The following is a 25,355-nucleotide window of genomic DNA, read 5'->3' on the forward strand; positions in this document are numbered from 1 at the left end:
TCACTACACTGAGCTACTTCCAGCAAACCACAGTTACCCATTTCAGGTTCACTTTTACAAGCTGTACTAGCCACCAATCCATCACCCATCACAAATCTACCCTTTCCTTCCTCAGTTAGGGCTTCCACCTGACCATCTACTTTAATCTGCTCCTGAGAAACATTTTCCTCCCCAATGAGATCTTTTTGCTCTTGATCTAACTCCAGATTCACTTCTGAGACATTAGACAGACATTCAGAAACTCCATTCACAGACACACTGCTTTCTTGCACAGACAAACCTTTGGAGCAACCCTCCTCAGGCAAACCATTGCCCACAATAGACACATGTGTAAGATCATTCCTGTCCTGTGACTGGCTACCTGAACTGAACAAAGCTTTAACATTTCCCCCAATTAAAAGATCTGTAGGCAATAACTTCCTTACCCCAGCTATAACTTCATGCTTAGCCCCATTCCATTCGAGGTGGATTCTGGCTAAAGGCACACGGACAGTAAACTCATAGAGGACCACAACATTCACACTCTGATTTGGTAAATAATCTTCCTCTTTGACCAGATCTGCTTTAACAAGAGTGATGTTAGATGCCATAATTTGCCCTAAACAGCTTTTACCATTGACTTCTACACTCTCTATGAATTTTCCATTACCACTCCCGTACATAGCACTGGCACAATTTATGGAGCCACCTTCTACTGAACCCGCAGTAACAACATTGACATAAAAGGTGGCCGTGTTGGGGTACATTTGGTTACACCCAGACAACTGCTCAGAGTTATACAACATACCAACATTGTTATAAACTGGACTTTCAAGAGGATACAGTTTCTGCTGTTCTTCCCTTGCTGCTTTGACTTGGAGCTGAAGTCTGCCAGTTTCTAGTTGCATCCTGTGAGTCTCCTGTTCCAGCTCCTGTTGCCTCTGTCGAGCTTTCTCCTCGGCAGCCAGCAGTTCCAGACGCCCCTTACGAGCTTTTTCTTCTCTCTCATTAGCTTCTTTCTCTCGTTCAGCAGCTTCTTTCTCTCGTTCAGCGGCCTCTTCCTCCAGCTGGGCCAAGGCTGCTTCTCTTTCATTTGAATTTCTGCCAGTTTTTGCTCATATTCAAACTCCAGGCTGTCCATCAGGGTTTGCAGTTTCATTGCTTTTGCTGATGCCTTCTGGCTCATGTTCACTGGTTTTTAACCAACCAAATTCTCAATCTCTAATCTCAAATTTGGATAGCGTGGGATTCTGACCCAAAGCTTAATTGACCTGGTTCTGTGGATCCTAGCACAACTACGCCACTGTGACGATGCGGTTCTGGCGGGACCCAACTGAGAGTGCCAATTCAGGACCAATTGCTCAAACAGGGCAGTTACAGCCCCAGGCTGGGGTTTTTCCACCTCTAAGGCAAACCAAACCAGCCAGACAAAAAGGACTTCAGTTTCACCCCACTGGCTAACCACAAGTCACACAAGCAATTTCCTTGGACACTCCAGTTTCCCAGTATCACCACCAGTGCCACCCGTCCTGTGGATGAATGGTTATGAAAACCAACACCCCAGTAAAAGAAAAAGGTTCTCTCGAACCCAAAGGACCAAGCCCCAGACCCAGGTCAATATACACATCAGATCTTACCCACAAATCATGCTGTTGCCAATCCTTTAGAATCTAAAATCTAAAGGTTTATTCATAAAAGGAAAAAGATAGAGATGAGAGCTAGAATTGGTTAAATGGAATCAATTTCATACAGTAATGGCAAAGTTCTTAGTTCAGGCTCTCATAAACCTAGTCCCAGATTTGGACCTTAGCGTCCAAAATATGGGGGTTAGCATGAAAACCTCCAAGCTTAGCTACCAGCTTGGACCTGGTAAAGCTGCCACCACCCAAAAAATTAGAGTGTTTTGGGGCACTCTGGTCCCCCCCCAAAACCTTCCCTGGGGACCCCAAGACCCAAATCCCTTGAGTCTCACAACAAAGGGAAATAATCCTTTTCCCTTCCCCCCTCCAGGTGTTCCTGGAGAGAGACACAGAAGCAAGCTCCGTGAATCTAAACAGAGGGATTCCACCCTCCCCGTTCCCAGTCTTGGAAAACAGAATTACTTCCCTCTTCACCCAGAGGGCATGCAAAGTCAGGCTAGTAAATCTAACACACACAGATTTCCCCCTGACTTCTTCCTCCCACCAATTTCCTGGTGAGCTGCAGACTCAATTCCCTGGAGTTCCCCACTAAAGAAAAACTCCAACAGGTCTTAAAAGAAAGCTTTATATAAAAAGAAAGAAAAAATACATAAAAATGGTCTCTCTGTATTAAGGTGACAAATACAGGGTCAATTGCTTAAAAGAAATATGAATAAACAGCCTTATTAAAAAAGAATACAATTCAAAGCACTCCAGCAACTATAGACATGTAAATACAAAAAAACAAACCTATCTTTGTACTCACAACTTGGAAACAGAAGATTAGAAAGCAGGAAACAGAAATCACTTCTCATAGCCGAGAGAGAGTACAAGCAGAAGACCAAGAACAAAGGACTCACACACAAACTTCCCTCCACTCAGATCTGAAAAAGTCTTGTTTCCTGATTGGTCCTCTGGTCAGGTGTTTCAGATTATTTCTTTCCAGGTGAAAGAGACGTTAACCCTTAGCTATCTGTTTATGACACAGGCTTGTAGCAGTGATGGAGTAAACTGCAAGTTCAAATTAAGTCTCTGGAGAACGTCCCCTGCTGGGATGGGTCATCAGTCCCTTGTGCAGAGCTTCAGTTTGTAGCCAAGTCCCTCCAGAGGTAAGAAGCAGGACTGAAGACAAGATGGAGATGAGGCATCAGCCTTACATAGGCTTTTCCAGGTGTAAGAACACTTCTTTGTTCTTGCTGTGGAAAATTACAGCAAAATGGAGTTTGCAGTCACATGGGCCAGTTTCTGCACACCCTGCTGAGTCACAAGGTGCATCTGCCTCCTCTCAGTGGGTCAATTGTGTAGCTGATGGTCCTTAATGGGCCATCAAGCAGGCTAAGCAGAGCTAACACACACTTGTCTGGGACCTTTCCCAGTAACACAGCACAAATTTGAAATATAGACAGTATACAGCCAATATTCATAACTTCAACTACAAAATGATACAGACATACAGAGAGCATAATCATAATCAGTGTCCCATACCCTGGTCTTAGACACCTTACATGACCCCCTTTACATAAGATCTGGTGCCACTACAGGACCTTGGTTGCAACCCATGTTCTATATGGTCCCAGTTTATATCAATAACGTCACAGCCCCCCACCACCCCAAGATTGGCCACCTGTTACAAGGTGCCGCCCCAAACACATGCTTGGGTGGCTGCTGCCTGGAGCCGGCCCTGTGTGCAACCTACCTGTCAGGTATCAAGGGCCGCAACAAGGGCTGGGTTCAGCCTGTCCAAGGGCCCTTCTCTAAAATACACTGAATGACAGCTCACACCCGGCTCCTATTTCTGGCTCGGGGAAATTAAAATAAACCCTGGCAGGGCACCGTTGCAGGTGGGTCTTCTCCACTCATCAGCACTCAGGGGCCTGGGGAATATGGAACTGGATGGATCTTTTGCGTTAGCGAAAAGAGAAGTCAAAAGAAACATGAAAACCTACAGATAAATATTTTACATACAAGAAATTGAGTGAGCCAGAGCGCTGCACTAGGAATTTGATTTCAATGGGAGTCAGGTGCCTAAATACCTTTAAAATCTGGCCCGTCCTCAGTCCCATAGTTCCAAGTAATAACTGGCCGGCTTCTTGAGGCTCAGTTCTCATAGTCTGAGCACTACCCATCTCACAGGTCCAATTAGTTGCCGTGGTAGCCCAGTGGTGGCTGTGCTGTACCAGTTCAGAGAACCGCTCCATGAGCTCCTGCTCTGCTGTGCAGTTGCCTACTCCAGTTCTGGGATATCTGTTCCGCCTCCTCCGGCCTGGGGGTCGACGGGGCGTGAAGTGGTGTGCAAGGAACTCAGTGCCATAGCTGGTCCGGGCAGGCCTGCTACAAAGACAACTACGTGGGTGAAGCCAGACAATCACTGTGCTTTCGCATGAACTCACACAGGAAAATGATAAAAGTCGAACACCCCTATCTCTGATCACCCTATAAGCGATCACTCTATATCTGACCTCTCAGTCCTCATCCTCAAAGGAAACTTGCACAACACTTTCAAAAAACGAGCCCGGGAGCTTAAATTCATAACTTTGCCAGATACTAAAAATCATGGACTGAATAGAGACACTGGATTTATGGCTTATTACAACAATTTGTAACCCACTAACAACCCCCGGCAGCTATCGTCCCCCCCCCTTCCTTTCCCCCATGACTGAAGGGGTGTTAGGCCACCTCACCTTGTCTGGTCCCTTGAAATATGCTAACTACTTATGCTAAACAATTTGTTCCACCTTGTATTTAGCTGAGATGCCCTGAGTATGTTTCCCAGGCCTGAAGAGGAGCTCTGTGTAAGCTCGAAAGCTTGTCTTGCTCACCAGCAAAAGTTGGTCCGATAAAAGCTATTACCCCACCCACCTTGTCTCTCTAATATCCTGGGACCGACATGGCTACAACAACCCTGCATGCAATGCAAAGCTTTTGTCTTTCTAAGTTATTTCTGTGATGCACTGGCCCTGGCAGTTCAGTTTACCTCCAGGGCTGGTCAGAGCTGTGTCAGGTGGCTTCTGCTCGGGGAGGGGGTTGAAGGTGACTGTAAGTCCTTTCTGAGATGACTGTCACATCAACCCTTGAGTCAATTGTCTTGCCAGGATTATTCAGTTTCACTCTCTAGGCAGACTCTGATAGACTTCAGAAACAATGGCCCTTAGCTGTCTGTAATATGAGTCAACTCCCTGACTGTTTTGGTGCAGCGAACAGCTGCAAAATGTCCATATTTCATGCATGTATTACGCCTTGCGTCTCTGGCTGGACATGCATCATCTCTTGGGATATGACTTTTTCCACTTCTTGTGCACACAGGCTGGAACTGGTCCGTCTTAGCCTGGGTTTTGCAGTCTCATCATCTCAGACTGCTCTCTGTATAGCCGAGGCTAGAGTTAAATCTCTCTACAGTTGTAGCTGCTGTGAAAGGGTTTCATCTGTTAACTCAATAACCAGCCTGTCTCTGATATTTTCGTGTTTTGCATTCCCCAAAATCATAGTTTTCAGCCAATACATGCAGAACTCTTATAAAACATTCAACATTCCCCCCACTCCCAGCCCAGTTCTTGAATTTTCTGGAGAAAACATTCTCTTTCATACACCACATTTCTCTGAGGTGTAAAGTATGCAGCAAACATAGCCAGAACCCGTTCATAGCCATCTTTGTAACTGTCTTCAGTAAAGTCAAAGATTTAAAGATATGCTTTACCTGCTTTCCGATAGCATAACTTAAAGACAATACCTAGATCTCTCCAGTTTCTTCGTGCAGCTTGATAGCAATGCAAAATCTTGCAAAATACTGCTTCCAGTGTGTCCGTTCTGAAGGTTTGTCAAAGCTGAAGTGCTCTGGAGCATCGAAGAGAGGCATGTTGATGAGATACTGCAACCTTTGGTGCTTTGTTCCTTCTTGTCTCTGTTCTCAGTTTACTCCTGACACCATGTCTTGTATATACCTCAGATGTGTTCATCATAAAATCCTTTAACACTCTTCCGGGTATGGCTGAAGTTAGCTTAAATCAGCAGTTCTCATCCAAGGGTCCGGGGTGCTCTGGGGGGCCATAAGCAGGTTTTAGGGGGTCCACCAAGCAGGGCTGGCCTTAGACTCACTGGGGCACAGGGCCCCAAACCCTGCCACCCAGGGCTGCAGCCGCAGGCTGAGCAACTTAGCTTTGCATGGCCCCCTGTGGTGTGGGGACCTGGGCAACCCTGGCTTTTGTATGCAGAAAAAAAAGACAGTTACTCACCTTCATAACTCTTGTTCTTCGAGAGGTGTTGCTCATATCCATTCCAATTAGGTGTGCGCGTGCCGTGTGCACAATTGTTGGAGAATTTTTACCCTAGCAACATCCAGTGGATCGGCTGTGGAGTCCCCTGGAGTGGCGCCTTCATGGCGCTGGATATATACCCCAGCTGACCTGGCACCCCCTCAGTTCCTTCTTGCCAGCTACTCCTACAGAGGGGAAGGAGGGTGGGTTTGGAATGGATATGAGCAACACATCTCGAAGAACAACAGTTACAAGGGTGAGTAACCGTCTTTTCTCCTTTGAGTGCTTGCTCATATCAATTCCAATTAGGTGACTTCCAAGCCTTACCTAAGTGGAGCGAGATATCGCAGAGTGCAGAACTGCTGAGCCAAATACAGCATCGTTTCTGGACTATTGCAGAGTGGGAGGCAAAAGTATGCACTGATGACCAAGTAGCAACTCTACAAATCTCTTGAATTAGCACCTGTGCCAGGAAAGCACCTGAAGAATCATAGATTTTTAGGGTTGAAAGGGACCTCAGAAAAATGATCTAGTCCAACCCCCTGCTCAAAGCAGGACCAATCACCAACTGGCCCCCTCAAGGATTGAGCTCACAATCCTGGGTTTAGCAGGCCAATGTTCAAACCACTGAGCTATCCCTTCCCCCTTTGGCACTGAGGTGTGTGGTTGGGGCCCCAGTCAGGTCATAACAAGCACGGATACAGGACATGATCCAGGAGGAAATACGCTGTGAGGAGCCCGAGAGGCCTTTCATCCAGTTGGCCACTGCAACCAATTGTTGGGTCGTCTTCCTGAATGGTTTTGTACGCTCAATATAGAAGGCAAGAGCCGTTGTTCCCGCTGTGTAGCGTGCGGCTTCAAATAGAAGACCAGGAGGAAAATGTCCTGGTTCACACCAAAAGTTGACACCACCTTGGGAAGAAAGGCAGGATGGGGGCAAAGCTGCACCTTGTCTTTGTGGAAAACCGTATATGGTGGTTCTGACGTGAGGACTCTGATCTCAGACATGCGTCTCCCTGAAGTGATGGCTACAAGGAAGATTGTCTTACAAGAGAGGTGGAGGAGCGAACAGGTGGCCATTGGCTCGAATGGGGGCTCTGTGAGCCTGGAAAGGACCAGGTTAAGGTCCCACGCCAGGACTGGTTGTCAGATTTGTGGGTAGAAGCAGTCCAAACCCTTCAGAAATCTAACGACCAGCGGGTTGGAGAAGACAGAGCGACCATGTTCCCTTCAGTGGAAAGCTGAGAGGGCAGTTAGGTGTGTTAGGGGACTTATTTCTTCACCCTCTCACTTCCCTGGTCCTTCTTGCATGAACAGAGAGCAACAATACCCGAAGTCCAAAGGCACAAACAATTCGATGTTTATTGGGGTGAACTTTCAGCAAGCATGATTCCAGTTTCCTTCCTCAGTGTCCCCCTTCCCAGCTCTGACACCACAGAGCCTTGCCTGTGTCCCTGTTTCTGTTCCCATCTCCTGTTCCCATTTCCCCCTTTAGCACAACATAATCCCAATTCCCCCACCCCCACCCCCAGTCTCTGTTCCCATTTTCCGCCCCCTTACTTCCTGATTGACTGCAGACTATATAGTAAAACTTTGAGTTCTGCTTAGCTATACCTTAACCAATCATTTTACTAAAAGCAGCAAAGAATCCTGTGGCACCTTATAGACTAACAAATGTTTTGGAGCACGAGCTTTCGTGGGTGAATACCCACTTCTGTAATCAGTCGGGCGCCAATCGGTCGGGATGCGAGTTCCCCTCGGACTGCGATGAGAACAAGGCAGAACGTGAGGGCCAAGGTGGTGCTGAATGTGACTGCGTTGATTCTCCAGGAAGCGGTGGAGACCGGTACTGAGTCACCGGTATTGCATCTGACGAAGTGGGTATTCACCCACGAAAGTTCATGCTCCAAAACATCTGTTAGTCTATAAGGTGCCACAGGATTCTTTGCTGCTTTTACAGATCCAGACTAACACGGCTACCCCTCTGATACTTGACAGTCATTTTACTGAAATTTAACTAACCAATCCTAACATACTGTAACATGGTTATTTAACCAATTGTATCCCACCACCTTAAATGGTTTACACCCAACAAAATTAATAATACAGCAGAGAGAAACAATCACAGAACCAGACAGATTATACAGCCAAACAACAGGGAAGTGGAGACTACAGTGATAGAACAACACTGAAATAAGGGTTTTACATCCCAGCTATTGATAAGTGAATTCTTGCCAGACAGGCTACTATCAAACTAAGTTTCCTTTTACATCTAGGCTCTTCCCTTTCTCTGGAGGTGACAGGAATATCAGGACAGGATTGTATTCCTAACAGCCCAACAGCACCTTATTTCAATGTGACTAGTTTGAGAAGTGAGGATGTGACCATACACTTCCCAGCTTACGGCTGCCTCTGCTGCTTAGCCGAAGGCCTTAGTCTGAGAACCAGGCGTCAGACTGTCATGGTAAGAGAAGGCCCTTACACTGGCAGACAGTGATTTTGATTGTTTCTTTTATATCTCTATAACTAGCTAAGTGATAAGAATACACCTAAATTCTTAAAGTATAGGCCTTTGCAGACAGGCCTGAATATCTATACCCTAACAGCGTCCAGCATCACCCTCACCCTGGTCAGGAGCAGAGAAGCCTGGATGCGAGTTCCCCTCGGACTGCGATGAGTACAAGGCAGAACATGAGGGCCAAGGTGGTGCTGAACGTGACTGCATCGATTCTCCAGGAAGCGGTGGAGACCGGTACTGAGTCACCGGTAAGTGGTGTCACTGAGTGTTGGGGAGCGGTGCTGGGACCGAGACCGGTGCTGAGGTCTGGGTCGGTACTGGGATCCGGATCTTGACCGCAACGACGACCGTCTGCGAGAGCGGTGCCATGATTGTCTCAGGGAGGGCGATCGGCACTCTGAGTGGTGCCGGGATCAACGTTGGGAATCCGATCGGTACCGTGAGTCAGAGACGCATCGTGAGCCGGAGCGGTGCTGTGAGTACAACCGAGGATGCAAGTACGACTGACGTGAGGGAAAACGGCGTCGGGACTGTGAACAGCGCCGGGAGCAGGCTGGAATCTGGAACCGGGACTGGTGCCATGCTTCTGCCGGAGGAGTTACTGGACGTACCAGGGCCACCTTGCCCCTAGATGGTACTGCACAAATTGGAGGTGGTACCACGGTCTGCGGCGATGCTGGGTCCATCAGGGCAGTGAGATCTCATACTGCTGCAAAAGTTTTCGGAGTTGATGGAAGCCGGGGCTCAACCACGGTACATGTCGGGGAGCCTGTGCACACTGGACTCAACAGCTCTTCCCGGTGCTGGGGTCAAGAGTGCCGGTGTCGGCGCTTGTACGCTTGGTCGCTCCGTAGCTGGACCAGACTCCGAGGTTGGCCTCTGAGGTGCCGTCGACTGCTGAGGCAGATCCGTCCATGGCCCAGTACCTGCTGCTGACACCGTAGTGCTGCGCACCGAAGCGCCTGGTGCCAGGTCTCGGCATGCCGCCGGAGAATCGGGCTAAGAGCCACCTCCATTGAGAGCTGCTTTAATGGAAAGTCTCGCTCTTTCTTGGTCCGGAGTTGGAAAGCTTTACAAATCTTCCACTTTTCAGCCTGCTGAGACACGCCAGGCACTTCAAGCAGGAGTCGGGGGGGTTGCCCATTAGCTAGGCTTAGAGGAGGCTGAACAAGGCTTAAAACCCAGAGCCTTGGGCATGAGGCCACGCTCGGGTCTCATGAAACCCCTTCCAACCCACTAACCTAACACTATATACACAACAACTACAACTATAACCAGAGTACAGAGGGGACCATTATGGTATCAGAGCAGTACACTAATGTCCCACAAGGCACTGCGCAGTGGGATATACCAGGACACCTACCGGGTGTGCACAGCATTTTACATTGATGCAACCACACGTGGTGAGTAAGCACAGCGGTGATGCAAGCACCCCAGCGTGCATGCGCCCAAGCAATGTACAAAAATCCGCAGCTGTACACCCAGCGTCAATCAAACTGTGCAGCATTGAGCCGGCCCTAGTCTGCTTTGCATCACACAGAACTTTCCACCCAGTGATCTCGGCACTGAGGAGTCTGCCTATACCCAGCTCTGGCAGCCTGGATGCCACCACGAGAAATGTCAGGGCATTTGCCAAGCCTGAGATGCTTTGTTGAACGCTACATTGATCAGCATCAAATGCCTCCATTTCCTGGATACTTACTTTTCATGAAGCAGCCTAGCAGGAAAATAAGCCAAAGAACCACAGCTCCTCCAAAAATAAATCTGATGAGGATGATCGGCACAGGTAACAGTGCTGCTGGAGACAGAGGAGAGAAGAGAAATGCATTTGTTTATCACTGTTGATCCCTGCTGAGTAATCATCATCAACATCTTATACTGCATGGGAAGCAAGGAGTTAACATGCCAGAGCCTTAACAGGTGCAGGTAAGAAACAATAGCATCTGGATTCCCACTGCTGAGCAAAGACCTTCTCAATGAATGGTAACCCTAGGAATCATGCGGTAAACACAGCACAACTCCCTATGGCCCTGCTGGCATTGCGGTGTTCCCTCACTGCGAGCCAACATCTGCACATGGCAGGGCAACACCACAGCAAAGACGAGGAACACCCAGACTGGGACCATCCAGTAGCCTGTCTCTGATTGAGGCCTGCACCAGATGTTTCAGAGGACACTCCATGGAACCCTATATTGGGTAGATGTGGGACAATATGCCCCCCCATATTAGGTTTTCTCCTAATCTCTTTAGTTAGAATTGGTCTTAAACCCTGAAGCATGAGGTTTAATCTCCCAAAATGTACATTAGCTTTAACTGTAACAGCTCCAGACATTCTTGCTAGCCATACAAACGTCCAATCCCTTTTTGAACCTTCCTATGTTTTCAGTCTTGACAGCATCCTGTGGCAAGGAGTTCCACAGCTTAATTACCTGTCGTGTGGTGTAGTAGGCAGTTCACCACCAGGGTGCCCTCTTGTGTCTGGGCATGGCATCATGGCGAGTCTGCCTCTAGTTGTTCGCCCTCCACTGGCTTCAGTCCCTGCTTATGGGATGCTAGTTATTGAGGCTCGACCACAGTTAGCTAGTGACTTGCTCCTCTTGGGATATGCAAAGAGTCCAGCAGCTGATAATCCTAGGATCTGCCAAGCGGGTCAATAGGCCTCCCCTGAGTCTATGTTTTGAGGTCTCTGCCCTCTTGGTTTTGGGGCTTTGATTCCATCCAGGTTCTCTCATCCTAGGGTAGTCTTGTGACCCTCGGCACCCCCAGGGGTTAGTAGGGGAACCCGAGCCCACCCTCTCCACTGCGTTCCAATCCAGGGCCCTGTGGTAATCAGCAAAGGTTTGCACCCAAAGGTGCTGTGCTTCTCCTTCCCTGGATTGCTTCCTGCCATTCCCCTGCTCCAAAAGGACAAACTGAAGACATTAAATAAAATAAATCAGAGGTCTCTGAGCCCTTCTGAGTGTGGAGCGACCTTTCCCACAGCAGATCGGGTAGAGTCCCAAAAGGCAGTGGCCCAGGCAGCTGAACCTCTCGCAGGAGGAGCTGAGGGCATAGGTCAGTTCCCCTCTGCTCTGTTCTGTTTGCTCTTCCTTTAAACTCCAGGGACAGCAGGTGGGGCTGCGTGGGCCTGAAGTAGCTCGTTAACCTCTTCCTTTCCAGGGCAGGGTTTGCACACTTTGTCACACATGGAAGAACATTCACTGGTATAGGTGCAGGGTCAGACCACTGGCCTAGATATGCCAAACCTGCTGATACAGGATCAGGCCTCTTAAGGATCAGAGTGGGGTCAGTCATCGCTGGCTAGTGCAAAGACCGGTACTAAATATTTCCTAAGTCAATGCTAAAACACAAAAAGCAAGATAACAAGTGTGTGTGGGGGAGGGTTAAGTTATAAACCCTGAGGCAGAGCTACAATTCAGGGTGGAGCAGATAAACTAGCACTTCAGAAACTGTACTAGCTAAAAGATGGATATTTCCACATGTCTGGAACTTTTGAACTTAGTAATTTCATGTCATACTCATCCCTAACGCATCACAATGGGAAGTCCCAGGTGTACATCTTAACTTCCATGAGAATTCTGCTGCATGCATCAAGAGGGTTTGTGTCGTACGTAGCCATATAGCTGTTATGACTCTTTTCTCTTTACTGTGCCTTTAAACTACTAAGGTGTCTACCTGCCTGCATAGGCAGCTGCCATTTTGGAAGGCAGAGGGCATGCAGTTTGTTACAGAAACACACACGCTGTGCTCTCCCTCTCCCATAGAGACTTCACTTCTTTCTAGCTTGTTTGATTGCTTCCCTTAATAGAAGCCATTCAGAGTGAACACAGATGTGTACAGAGACGAATTCAGAGCAGGGTGAATATCCAGCCAATACTCAACAGTGTTTGCTTCTGCCGCAGAACAGAGAATGAGCAGTTTGGTACAAACCTGGGCCCCTAACCACACGCTTCCTCCTTACTCTTTTCTGCTCTGTGGTCACTCGGTAGGTGTGAAGATAACGCCCGTGGCATTGCTCAGACCGTGTTCAGCTGCTGCAGTGTCTGAGCAGGTTATCTTGAAAATGACAAAGATGGGTTGGGGGAGAGAGGAGGCCAGGGAGTGCTCTCACAGCACTGTAGAAATCCCAGTACGCTGCATGGCTGTGTGTGTCTGACGCAAAACCAACCCACTGCAACACACACTGGCTGGCTCTCTGCACACTGTGCACAAGGCAAGCCAGCAGGCTGAGTACGTACAGTTAGAGCAGAGCGATAATTGGCTTTTCGGTTCAGAAGCCGAAATGAAACATGGCAAATGTTTCATTTCGGGTGGAACAAAATGTTTCGTTTGACCCCAAACAATTATTTTTGTTCTTTTCATTTAATGTTTAGGTGTTTTCACCCTTTAAAAAGATAAATCTAGCAACGTTTTGAAACAAAACTCCCAATTCCAGGAAAGCAGCTGGGGATGACTGCCGGGGTTTTCAGCTGAGCTGATTTGGTAGCTGTATTGTGGTCAAATAAACAAGCCTCGAGGAGAGGAGTAGTGCACGTGTAACACAGGCCGACCCCAGTCATCGGTGGGCGGGATCGAACGTGGGACCTCAGGGCATGAGCCTCTATGGCATGAGCTAAAAGCCACAGGGCTGTTAGCTAAGGCTGTAAAGCAGACTCGTTAATTTCTCTAAGTGGCCTCAGTGCCACTAGATGGGACAAAACACCACACCCAGGAGGTGTGTGGGTTACACATGGAGCTTGTTGTGGAAAATCGACCACACGGTTGATTTTAGATCAGACAGCCTGAGGCACCTTTATTTCATACAAGCGTATATGCAGGGAGAGACAGCATAGACCCCACGCAAGAGGCAGGCTGCTCTGCCCTTTACAATTTTACCAAGCTTATAAAGGTTAAAACCGCAAAACGTCACACATAACATACTCATATTTGGGTGCTATTGCTAACACTGCAATTTAAGATTAATACTTTACCGTATCTGGCATAAAATATTGCAAATCAGCAAGCTATTTCAACATGTTTCATGTGTTCTGGCAGTTGTTGCGCTGGTCATTTTGTAACCCCTCTTTGCGGTTACCTTAAGTAAGCAATATTTGCCACACTATACTTGCCTAAAGCTGAGCTGGCACCCAAGGGACCCCTTGTCCTCCTCCCAGTTCCTCTTTTGTCAGTGTTTCATACCCCGTTTCTTCATACCTAGTTTCTTCACACCCCAGTTTCTTCATGCCCCAGTGCTCAGTATGCTGATAAACAAATTTATCAGAAGTTAAAACTCTTGCTTTTATTTAGCATAGTTTTGAGCTAAAGGCCTTGGGCCTGAAAGGTCAAGGGGATATAGGTTATTCTTATTCTGAAACTCTGAATCAACAAGGGGGGGCTATTTTTCCTATCAAGCTTGATTTCCTTTCCCTGACCGGAGAGAATGTTCACTAGTCTGCAGTGTTTACAGATGTTAAAGAGAGACCCTGCCTGTCATAAACAGATAGTCAAGGGTTAATAGAACAGAAGTACTTCATGTCTCTTTTGCCTGTAAAGGGTTACATTCAGTGAGCCTGGCTGTCACCTGACCAGAGGACCAATCAGGGGACAAGATACTTTCAAATCTTGAGGGAGGGAAGTTTTTGTGTGTGCTGTTAGTTTTCAGTTGTTGTTCTCTCTGGGTTCTGAGAGTGACCAGATGTGCAACCAGGTTTCTCTCCAATCTCTCTGATACAGGCTCTTATAAGTTCAGAATAGTAAGTACTAGGTAGATAGGGCAAGTTAGGCTTATGTTTGTTTTCTTTATTTGCAAATGTGTATTTGGCTGGAAGGAGTTCAAATGTGTATTTTGCTGAAAGGGTTTTACTTTGTACTTGTATACTTAGGCTGGGAGGGTATTCCCAGTGTCTATAGCTGAAAGACCCTGTAACATATTCCATCTTAAATTTACAAAGATAATTTTTACTGTATTTTTCTTTCTTTAATTAAAGCTTTTCTTGTTTAAGAACCTGATTGTTTTTTTATTCTGGTGAGACCCCAGGGGACGGGGTTTGGATCCACCAGGGACTTGGTGGGGAGAAAGGAGGGAAGGGGGAGAGAGAGTCTAATTTCTCTCTGTGTTAGGATTACTTTCTCTCTCAGGGAGAGTCTGGGAGGGGGAGAGAGAAGGAGGGGGGAAGGTGAATTTTCCTCTGTTTTTAAGATTCAAGGAGTTTGAATCACAGTAATCTTCCAGGGTAACCCAGGGAGGGGAAGCCTGGGAGAGGCAATGGTGGGGGAAGGGGTTTACTTTCCTTGTGTTAAGATCCAGAGGGACTGGGTCTTGGGGGTTCCCGGGCAAGGTTTTGGGGGGGACCAGAGTGTACCAGGCACTGGAATTCCTGGTTGGCGGCAGCGCTACAAGTTCTAAGCTGGTAATTGAGCTTTGAGGAATTCATGCTAGTACCCCATCTTTTGGACGCTAAGGTTCAGAGTGGGGAATTATACCATGACACTGCCCTAATGCGTTTGCAATCTATCCATCCCACGAGACAACACCACGAGGATAAAAGAGAGAAGTGAGATTGAGCGGGGAGGAGAAGGTAAAGAGTAAACCATTAGCTTTGTAAGGGACTTATGCAAGCCATATTCTTAATAATAATAATTATTAATTATTAGCATGGTGGTAGTGGCTAGAAGTCCAGCCCTGGATCCCATTGTGCTAGGGGCTGTACAAAACACAGCAGAAAAAGATGGCCCAGACTCAAAGAGCTCACGATCTAGGAAAAGAGACGACAGACACAGCAGCCCAAAACACCCCAATTTGCCAGTATTGGTCAGCATGCTGGGCTGTGGTCTCTGGTTCTGTTGTCCAATCTTCACATCATCTTTTCAAGTAAAATTAAGTTACTTATTTATTTGGTTTTGTTAGAAAATGGCGCTAGGTACAGACAGCTCCTGCTCTCACCAGAAGCCTAAAATGAACGGGAACAGCAGGACATTTGACCGGGCAGAGATCTGCTCTAATACAGCAATCAATGAGCCTGCAAGTACATTTCAGACCCTTCGGGCTGTGGCTCATCACACAGGTAAAACAGAATTAACAATAGTGACCACACTGAAGCTGCAGTTCAGCTTCCGGACGGACAGGAAAATGGAAACTTGGGTTTTGAAATGTGCCAAACTTGCGAACAAACCACAACCCTAAAAAACTCAGTTGCCAAAATATGCTTTAAAAATAATGTAAGGCCTTATTTAAAGCCAGTTGAAATCAATGGAAAGCCTCCTCTGGACATCAATGGGACTGCAAAATAGAATGGAGGCCAGAGCCGCCCCGGGGGGGGGGGGGCAAGTGGGGCAATATGTCCCAGGCCCTGCAGGGGTCCCCACAAGAATAGCGTATTCTATAGTATTTCAACTTTTTTTAATGGAAAGGGCCCCTGAAATTGCTTTGCTCCAGGCTCCCTGAATCCTCTGGACAGCCCTGACGGAGGCCAGCGGTGGAACTTGGCAAAGTCGGGGTGTTGTTCGTTTTTGACCAAATACGGAGTCACAGCAGGCTGTCATTTGTACAACCACTTGCTTACAAGGACATTTGAAACCTAGTCAGTTTCACAAAAAGCAAGTGAAAGAGCAGTGTCGGGGTAAATTACAATTTCAGGTGTTGTTTTAGAGTCACATTTTTCTACTTATTAATATATTTCTCTCTTCCCTGTTGCCAAAGAAAAGACTAAAATCACACAGAAAATGAAGGGTTTGTCTACACATGAAAATGAATCCAGAATAAAGTTGAGTGTGAATTTAAAGATGATTATTCCTGATTATCCACTCATGGAGTTACTCTTATTCCAGAATAACAATGCCTTATTCCAAATTAGTTTAATTCATGGATTAAGCTAATTCATAATAAAGCACTCTAATTCTGGCATCAGAGTATCCACATATGGAGCTAATCAGGCATAATGAATCAGGAATAACTCCTCGTGTAGACAAACTCTAAGAGTCAAACCTACAAATGCTCACGCAAATGAGTTACTGATGTGTGCAGGATCAGGGCCTACCTCCCCAGTTAAGCAAAGCATCCAGCTCCATTCACTTAAGACTGTGCTTAACTTTAACTACATACTTAAACACCATTAGTCAGTGGTGTTTCACGACATGCTTAGTTTTAAGCACGTGAATTCAATGGGATTTAAACATGTGCTTAAATCTTTTGTGAACAGGGAAATGGACTAATTCAACTCAGCCTCATTAACGCCGCAGCGGAAGCAGTGAAACTGGCCATACATAAAGGGCTGTTGAATGCCCAGTCAGCAATCCATGTCCAGCTACAGAGCTCTCAGCTGTTCCTTGCAACCAGGGGCGGCTCCAGGCACCAGCACGCCAAGCGTGTGCCTGGGGTGGCAAGCCATGGGGGGTGCTCTGCTGGTCGCTGCGAGGGCGGCAGGCAGGTTGCCTTTGGCGGCATGCCTGCGGAAAGTCCTCTTGTCCCACGGCTTTGGTGGACCTCCCGCAGGCTGCCGCCAAATCCGTGGGACCGGGGACCTCCCGCAGGCAAGCCGCCGAAGGCAGCCTGCCTGCCGTGCTTGGGGCTGCAAAATACCTAAAGCTGCCCCTGCTTGCAACAACAGCAGGTCTGAAGTTTCCAGACTGAAGCGCTATATTTAAGTTTACAACATCCCATTAAAGCCTGGATGACGCTAGTGCCTGCACAGGTGCATAATTTGCACATGCAATTGGGGCAAATTTAGTAATTATTATTTTTGATTTAGTAAATGCATCCATCCCGCACTTGGCACACGGTCAAACCATTTTCTAAAAGTCTTTGGAATCTTCCACTGTCTCCCCCCTCCCTCGATGCATCAATTTCAAGCTTCTCATTCTGCCCTACACAACTTTTTCCTCTATTAGCTGCTTTTATGTCCTCTTGGGTCACCCCCTGCACCTTCCACCCTGACTGCTTCTAGCCCAGCTGTCTTCGCACATTCCCCCACAACGCTCCTACACCTGGAAAGCCTTCTCTGAATTGATACATAGGCCATTATCCCACAAATAGCCAGATCTCCTACCTTTGTTTTTTGCCCTGGGTATCCAGAGAATCCTGCGTGTCTCAGCTGTGAGCTGTCTAACCAAACAGGTCACTTCCGTCCCATTCTGGCAGCCGGTCACATTCACCCAGGCCTGTAGGGTCATGCTGAAGGTCCCATCACCAGTCATGACAGCCGAAGCATTGTCCACCAGCGCCGCGTACCCCCCACATGTTGCATTCATTGTGGTGTACAGAGATTGTGGATAAAAGTCCCTCACTGCACAGGTCACTAGGGCCATGGGGAGAGCTGCTTCCGAGGGAGAAGCAAAGAGCCAGACTTTGGGCAAAGCTGCAGAGGAGAAGAGAACCAGGTAAATCAGATTACAGATCGGGGGAAAATGGAGATCTAGAGGGCCTTGTTGTGACAACAGGCATCTGTGTGGCTATTTATTTGTTCAGGTACATTGGCGTGTCAGAGATTCGCAGACCCCTATTCTGAGCCATAGGCGCCGACTCCATGGGTTCTGCGGGGCTGGAGCATCCGCAGAAAAAAAAATAGTGGGTGCTGAGCACTCAACAGCCACTCGCCAATCAGCTGTTCAGTGCACGCTACCAATCAGCTCCTCTCCTTCCTCCCCAGTGCCTCCTATTCACTGCTGATCAGCTGTTTGGCAGGGGACAGGAGGCACTAGGGAGAGAAGGGTGAGGAGCGGGGACGGGAAGAGGAGGAGTGAGGGCGGAGTGCAATTGAGGGAGAGGATAGAGCATGGGGAGAAAGAGGCAGGGTGGGGCTGGAGCCTCGGGGGAGAGGCTGGGGAGAGGCGGAGTGGGGGCGGGGCCTTAGGGGAAGGGGCGGAGTGGGAGCGGGGCCTTGGGGCAGGGTGGAGCACCCCTAGGGAAAGCAGAAAGTCGGTGCCTGTCCTCTCAGCTCTTAAGTGGGATTTAAGCGGTGACTTTATGCTGGTACAACGTGCAGGGGTGAATTTCACCCATAAAGAATACGACACAAACCCCAGCTCTCTCTCGACCCTCATCTGAGCCGCAAGACAAATTCTCCCCCTCAGCCGACAGGTTTCACATAAACTGGATTTAGGTCCTGGAGGCCAGGTCCTCAGCTGGTGTAAATTGCCTTAGTTCCAGGACTACTGAGGGTCTGGCCCCTGCTATTTGTGGTCCATGTAAATGATCCTTACCATAGACTTCAAGCTGAGTCCCGGGCCCTTTCAAGATCACTGTAGGAGGCGGCACGTTTTTAATCATTGTACACACGTAGGTTCCCTGGTCGTTGATTTGCAAGTTTTTAATAAGCAGCAGAGATCTTGAGTTTCTCTGGTGCGTCACAGAAAACTTGTACTGTGGGTCCAGGTGTTTGGAACTGATGGCCGTCTTCACGGCCAGGATGGTGCCCGGGCCCCTGTTCCCACTGGTGAAACGCCATTCGGAGTAGAACTCAGGGTAGCTACAGACGTCACAGGAGCAGGGCAGAGTCACAGACTCCCCTCTGAGGGCTCTGACAACTGGAGGCTGATCTAGACCCAGATCTTGTGTGGACGCAGCTAAGGAAAAGGAGAGTGTGGAGTAAGTCCCGACGCAAGCGTTCAGTCCGGAGTAACTCCAGGAGGCTCTGTCTACACAGCAAAGGCAGCCATGTCAGGGAACCTGGTTATGCTACAGTTGCCCCCACCCCACGCCATCCAGCTGCAAACATTGCTGTAAGTTGCCACGTAGTGTGACACTGACCACATGCTGAACTTCACGCAGATTTCCTTGCCTAATATACCCCATGTCACTTCCATGACAGAGCTGCCCGATGTTAACATGGCTCCTTGGCAGATTTTCAGTGTCACACACTGGGCTGGTTCTCTGGGAATCTTCCCATCACCCAAGGTGCTTTTCCACGGCACAAAGCAGTAGGCTCTAGAAAGTGACCATTAAAAAAAAAAATTTCTCCCACTGCTTGTGTTGATAAATATGTACTTTGTAGCTTGAAAGTTGCAGAAGAAGATCCTAGGTCATAGACAATCAAAGTTAGAAGGGACTTCAAGAGGTCATCTAGTCCATGCCCCTGCTCAAAGCAGGGGCAATCCCTAAACAGATTTTTCCCCCCAGATTCCTAAGTGTCCCCCTCAAGGATTGAACTCACAACTCTGGGCTTAGTAGACTGAGCTATCTTTCCCCCCAGATAAAGCTAACTCAAGGAAAAGTGGTGTTTAAGAAAACTCACAGGTAATATGTTGAAGAGATTAACTGGGTTTTTTTCGAGGCTGATCTAAGAGGCAGACCAAACAGCAGCGTGTTTGTACAGTAAAGACTAGGATGCTGGAAACCCAGGTTTGTTTCCCTGTCCCTCCCAGACTTCCTGTCTGACACTGGGCAAGTCTCTCTGTGCCTCAGTTACCCATCTGTAAAAGGGGATAAAAGCCCTACCTCACCAGCGTGTCATGAGGATAAATACCCTAAAGATTATGAGTAAGGCTCTGTGTCTGTCCCAGGGGTCATGGATTCCATGACTTTCCACGACCTCTGTGATTTCTGCAGTAGCCAATGGGACTGATCCCAGGGTTGCCTGTGTGGCTGGCCCTGGGGACCACCTGAACAGTGGTCCCGGGGCAGCTGGAGCAGCTGCTGCTTGGCAACCCTCGGCAGCTGGTGCCGCTGGTCCTGGCCCTCCCCCCCAAGAAGTGGCCCTCCAGGGTGTTCCCTGAGCAGCACCCCAGTACGACCCCAGCTGCAGTCCTCCAGGGTGCCCCCAGCAGTGACCCCCCACCCAGATTTAGTCAGCAGTATTTATAGAATAAGTCACAGACAGGTTACAGGCAGTGAATTTTTGTCTATTACCCGTGATCTGTCCATTACTTTTACTAAAATACCCATGAATAATCATAGCCTTAATTATCAGCTGCCCAGATACTAGGGTAATGAGGCCCATATAAATACTCAAAGCAGAATGAAATCCATCATTTGTCTAACAAGTTACTCCACAACAATTCTCACAAATCTCCTTAGAATTAAAACACAGACCAGATTCTGCTTCTGCAGCCTGCTGATTTCAATATGAGCAGAATTTGGCCCATACATCTACCAGACACCGTGCAATGTTTTTATTTCTGATGCACCACAGATGTGCACGATGCTGTGCTGTCAAATGCAAGTAGCGCAGGTCCGTACCTCAAGGAGCTTCCAATCCAAAATTAAAATCTACGACTGTACGCTCCACCCTTTACTGTCACATACAGTATAGAGCAATATATAGACAGAGTATCTAATAAATGGTATTAGACACACAGAGAATACTCAGACACGTGTGTGTGTGTTTTATCCTCCTCCACTTAGCTGACTCAGACGACTGAATGGATTTTACTCAAACGTTCCATCCACCTCTTACTGCTGAGAAAATCTCTAACATTTGGAAATTCTGACAAAAAGAAATGCCACGTATTCCTCAGGATTTCCACCCACCCCCCAAGGTTTTAAACCAGTGCTAGTGGAAACCAAACATATGACATTTAATCCCAAAAGGATTTTTTCCTCCAGAGAGTTAGGAGCTAATCAAAAGAGAGACTTTGAACAGAAAGTTCTTCTCAACCTCTCACAGATTGTCCACTGCTTGCGAAGGGTAACACACAGACACACCTTCCAGAGAACAACTACGCAAGGCCCTGCTCCGGCAAAGACTTAGGTGCAGGCTTGCCTTTATGCACTGCGAATAATCTCTGGACTGAATTCTCATGGTGTGTAAAGTCAAGCCCATAGGAAAGTCTGTGTAGGATTGGAACCCAGGTGCATACATACCATGTCCATCATGTGAAAAGTGAATGCCTGTACTATAAACTGTGTGTTACAATCAGCCTGAAAAAGATAAAACATTTGCAATGTTGTAGTCACACCTTGTCAGTTGCTATAATATGCGCCTCTGTTTGAAGATTGTTCCTGCTTATAGTATGGTACTTAGAACACGAGGCTACATCAAATTCTGCATACACAGGACAGATTTTCCAACTCAGAGATAAAAGACTGAAATTCTGCACAAAGATACATTGCTTGCAGTTGATTCGCAGCTTGATTTCAGCTTCAGCCCATGCACAAGACCAACAAATGATCACGGGCTCGCAAGAAAATGCAAAAACTTCTCCTAGGGTAAGACTATGCTCGCAGATAAGCTGCCCTGGAATAGAAAACACTAAGATTCAGCGATTCCAAGCCCAGAAGAGACCACTGTGATCATCTAGTCCAACCTCTTGTATAGCCCAAGCCAGGCAACTGCCCACAATAATTCCTAGAGCAGAGCTTTAAAAAACGATCCAGTCTTGATTTAAAAATTGTCAGTGGTGGAGAATCTACCACAACCCTCAGTAAATTGTTCCATTGGTTAATTACTCTCAAAATATACACCTTAATCCAGTCTGAATTTGTCTAGCTGCACCTTCCAGCCCTTGGATCGTGTTAGATCTTTCCCTTCTAAGCTGAAGAACCTGTTATTAAATACCTGTTCCCCGTGTAGATACTTATAGACTGTGATAAAGTCACCCCTCAGCCTTCTGTTCTTACCTCTACACAGCCTGGTCCCCAGAAGGTAGAGAGAAAATGGCAACCACGCCATGTCTTATCCGAAACTGTAACCAGTCCTTGAGCTCTTCTCCAAGCCAAGTGCAGCCACGCCCATGGGTCACTCATTGCAAACTGCTTGAAACCCTCTTGAAAGATGCTGAGATCCTGCACATTTCTCCTCCTGCCCCCAACAAAATCAGGCCTGATGCAAACAAGCTGAAGGAAAAAGTGAGTTGTGACACCTGCCTCGTGCAGTTTCTTGATTGTTAATCAGAGAGAGCAATTCCCCGAGACAGAAGAATTCAGGGGACAAGGCTGTGTAGTGGAGAGGAACAGTTTGCTCAGGGTGAGAAGATCAAACTTTGCATAATTGTGTATGTCTTGCCATCTAGTGGAAATGGAGGGAGTGGCAACCAATTGAAAGTAGTTGCAAAAACCCGAAACCCAAATCCAGAATATGTTGATGCTGTTCCTAAGGGCTGGTCTACACTACGGGGGAAAATCGATCTTAGATACGCAACTTCAGCTACGTGAATAATGTGGCTGAAGTCGAATATCTAAGATCGGATTACTCACTCGTCCTCACCGCGCGGGATCGATGTCTGCGGCTCCCCCTGTCGATTCCACAACTCTGTTGGGGTTGGTGGAGTTCCGGAATCGATATAAGCGCTCTCAGGGATCGATATATCGTGTCTAGATGAGACGCGATATATCGATCCCCGAGCAATCGATTTTAACCCGCCGATACAGCGGGTAGTCTAGACGTAGCCTAAGAGAAATAAGAATGTTTTTTGGAAATGACATTGCAGGGGGAAGAGGGCAGGAGATGCGTACAGTAGGAAATGAGCAAGTGGAATTGTTTTGTCTGTTCTGAGATGACTGTCTAGATAACATATAATAATTTCCAAAAAACAGACACCTCGTCACCAGAATATGCTCTCCTCCTCCATTCTTTTGTTGCTGTGTGTTCTGTCTTCTAACCTTTGTGTTCCCCGGGCTCTAGGCCAGACAGAATATTCTCCCCAGCCCTACAGAACTTGAAAGGTTCATGATTAAGGCTACGTTTTAGTCACAGGTATTTTTAATAAAAGTCTGGAAAGGTCTCAGGCAGTAAACAAAAATTCACGGCCTGTGACCTATCCATGACTAAAACTTGAATGCTTTGGGAGAAGGGGTGGCCCGGGGTACCGGGGGTGCCTGGGGGTGGTGTCCTGAGACCCCCATTTGTGCTGGGGGGGTGTGAGTGGCAGCATGTGGCCCAGGAACCCCTCTGGTGTTGGTGTGTGTGTGTGCTGGCAGGACTGGCAGACTCCCTACCCAGCTCCGCGCAGGTCCCAGAAGCAGCCAGAATATCTCTGTGGCCCCTAGGCAGAGGCTCTGACCCATAGTGCCTGCTCTGCAGCTCCCATTGGCTGGGAACTGCGGCCAATAGGAGCTGCGGGAGTGGCACCTGCAGGGGGAGGCAGCACATGGAGCCACCTGGCCATGCCTCTGCCTAGGATCCGGACATGCCATCTGCTTCCGAGGACTCCCCCCAAGGTAAGTGCTGCCCAGAGCCCTCACCCCTCCTGCACCTGAGGGTAGAGGTCTGCTTTTCAACAGTTTCTATTTTAATATAAAGATCAAGAAGTGTAAATGAAACATTCTAGTTCCTCTGGCAGCAGAATGCACCTGTCTGCAATTCAAAAAAATGATACATCAGAGTGGCATAAAGCAAGCAGAACAAAATATTGTTCACTGTGAAATTGCATTTCATCTGGATTGGATCTGAAATGTTTGCTTGGTCATATCTGGCAGAAGCAGCCCTTATGAAAATGACCAGGAATTGAATTTGCAGTGTGGTCTAGCTCTGAGCTTCACGTGTATTTTTCTATGTAACGTGAAACTGATCTATACTTGAAATGAGGTTGGTTAGACATGGTGTCATGGTATTTTCCCAGGCTCATTTTCAACTTCCTGTTCTAGACTGTTGGGCTGGAAGGGACTTCAAGAGGTAACCAAGTCCAGCGCCCTGCGCTGAGGCAGGACCAAGTAAACCTCGACCTGACAGGTGTTTGTTCAGCCTGTGTTTATAAACCTCCAATGACGGGGATTCCACAACCACCTTGGGTCATCCAATTCTAGTACTTGACTGTTCCCATAGACGACTTGTGCCTCCTGATACTGGAGGAGGGGTAGCACAAGGGAGGACCTGGGACTGCCCCATGTGTCTCCCTGGGAGGAACTCCCAGCCCCACCTCCCTGGGCCAGGGCAGCCAATCCTGCTGCCTCCTAGGAGGCTGAGGCCACAGGACCGGGGAGCATGTGTCTCTTGGCCCGGCTGGGGCCAGCCCCAACCCCAGCTGAGCAGAGGCCAGGGAACCTGCTTCTGGTGCCTTCCCCAGTGGCCCCCTTGCCCTGTGCCCCGCCTGGGGACTGCAGCACTCTCCATGCCTCACCAGTTACCTGTCAGAGAGTGGCTCTGTCCTTCTCCCGTTGCGCCTCCCCAGAGGCACGTTTGGCTGCTCTCCCTGGAAGCCAGGCCCAGATGTGCGGCCGGGACGGAGCCCCTTCTCATGCTGCTGAAGATGGTTGCTCAGGATCGCTACTCTGGGCAGCACGGCGCCTGCCTGCAAGAGCCCAGCTGGGGAGGTGGCTGTGGCTGGCTGCCGAGCAAGCCAGAAACGTGGCGGAGGGAAACGGGCTGACCCTGGCAGCCAGGGCTGGGCAGGGAGCAGAGGGGGCCAGTCACTGCTACTGCATCCCCAGCCGGGCTCTTGCAGGCAGCTACTGTGCTGCAGGGAGCAGTGACCCAGAGTGGCCAGCGTGAGAAGTGGCTGGTCCCGCCCGGTCCACTCCCTGCCTGGGCTCAGCTGCTAGGGACAGGGGCCAAGCGTCCAGGGGGGCAGATGTAGTGGGAGGAGGACAAAGCTTCTCTCTCTCCTGCCCTGGCAGGCCAAGCAGAAATCTGGGGGGACACGTTAACCCACATGCCCCCCCATGTGTCATCTGTGCCTGTCATAAAGTTTTTCCTGATATGTAATCTAAATCATGCTTGCTGCTGATTAAACTGATTATCCCCTGGGCACTGATGGGAGGACACGAAGAACTATTCATCCCTGTCCTCTGTAACAACCTTTAATATACTGGAAGACAGTTCTCAGGTCCCCTCTCAGTCTTCTTTCCTCAGGACCTTGTGGGTGGGACATCCAGCATGCTTGTACCGGTAGGGCCCAGAGGCTGTCCTCTGCTTCACCAGAGGTGGTGCTGTGGACACGGCAGCCACCCAGGAGCTAGCAGGCCCAGCCCAGGTTCCAGGTGTGGGGTATACGGGGCAAAGAAGGGGTTGTGATGTTGCGGTTCTGGCGGGACCCAACTGAGAGTGCCAATTCAGGACCAATTGCTCAAACAGGGCAGTC

At 48.4% G+C, this 25,355-nt stretch overlaps 1 protein-coding gene across 1 annotated transcript; it reads right to left on the reverse strand.

Moving 5' to 3' along the window:
* Positions 1 to 3,664: 3,664 nt before the first annotated feature.
* Positions 3,665 to 22,241, reverse strand: LOC115660406. The gene is made up of 5 exons (XM_030581857.1): positions 21,958 to 22,241; positions 18,603 to 18,965; positions 17,450 to 17,758; positions 10,129 to 10,224; positions 3,665 to 3,989 (listed from the first exon to the last, which is right to left on the reverse strand). Exons 1-5 carry the CDS (start codon positions 22,007 to 22,009, stop codon positions 3,883 to 3,885), a joined length of 927 nt encoding a protein of 308 aa, XP_030437717.1. The 5' UTR covers positions 22,010 to 22,241; the 3' UTR covers positions 3,665 to 3,882.
* Between the last annotated feature and the right edge of the window lie 3,114 nt (positions 22,242 to 25,355).

The sequence above is a fragment of the Gopherus evgoodei genome, chromosome 1 (genome assembly GCF_007399415.2).
Source record: "Gopherus evgoodei ecotype Sinaloan lineage chromosome 1, rGopEvg1_v1.p, whole genome shotgun sequence".
In the NCBI taxonomy this organism is placed as follows: domain Eukaryota; kingdom Metazoa; phylum Chordata; order Testudines; family Testudinidae; genus Gopherus; species Gopherus evgoodei.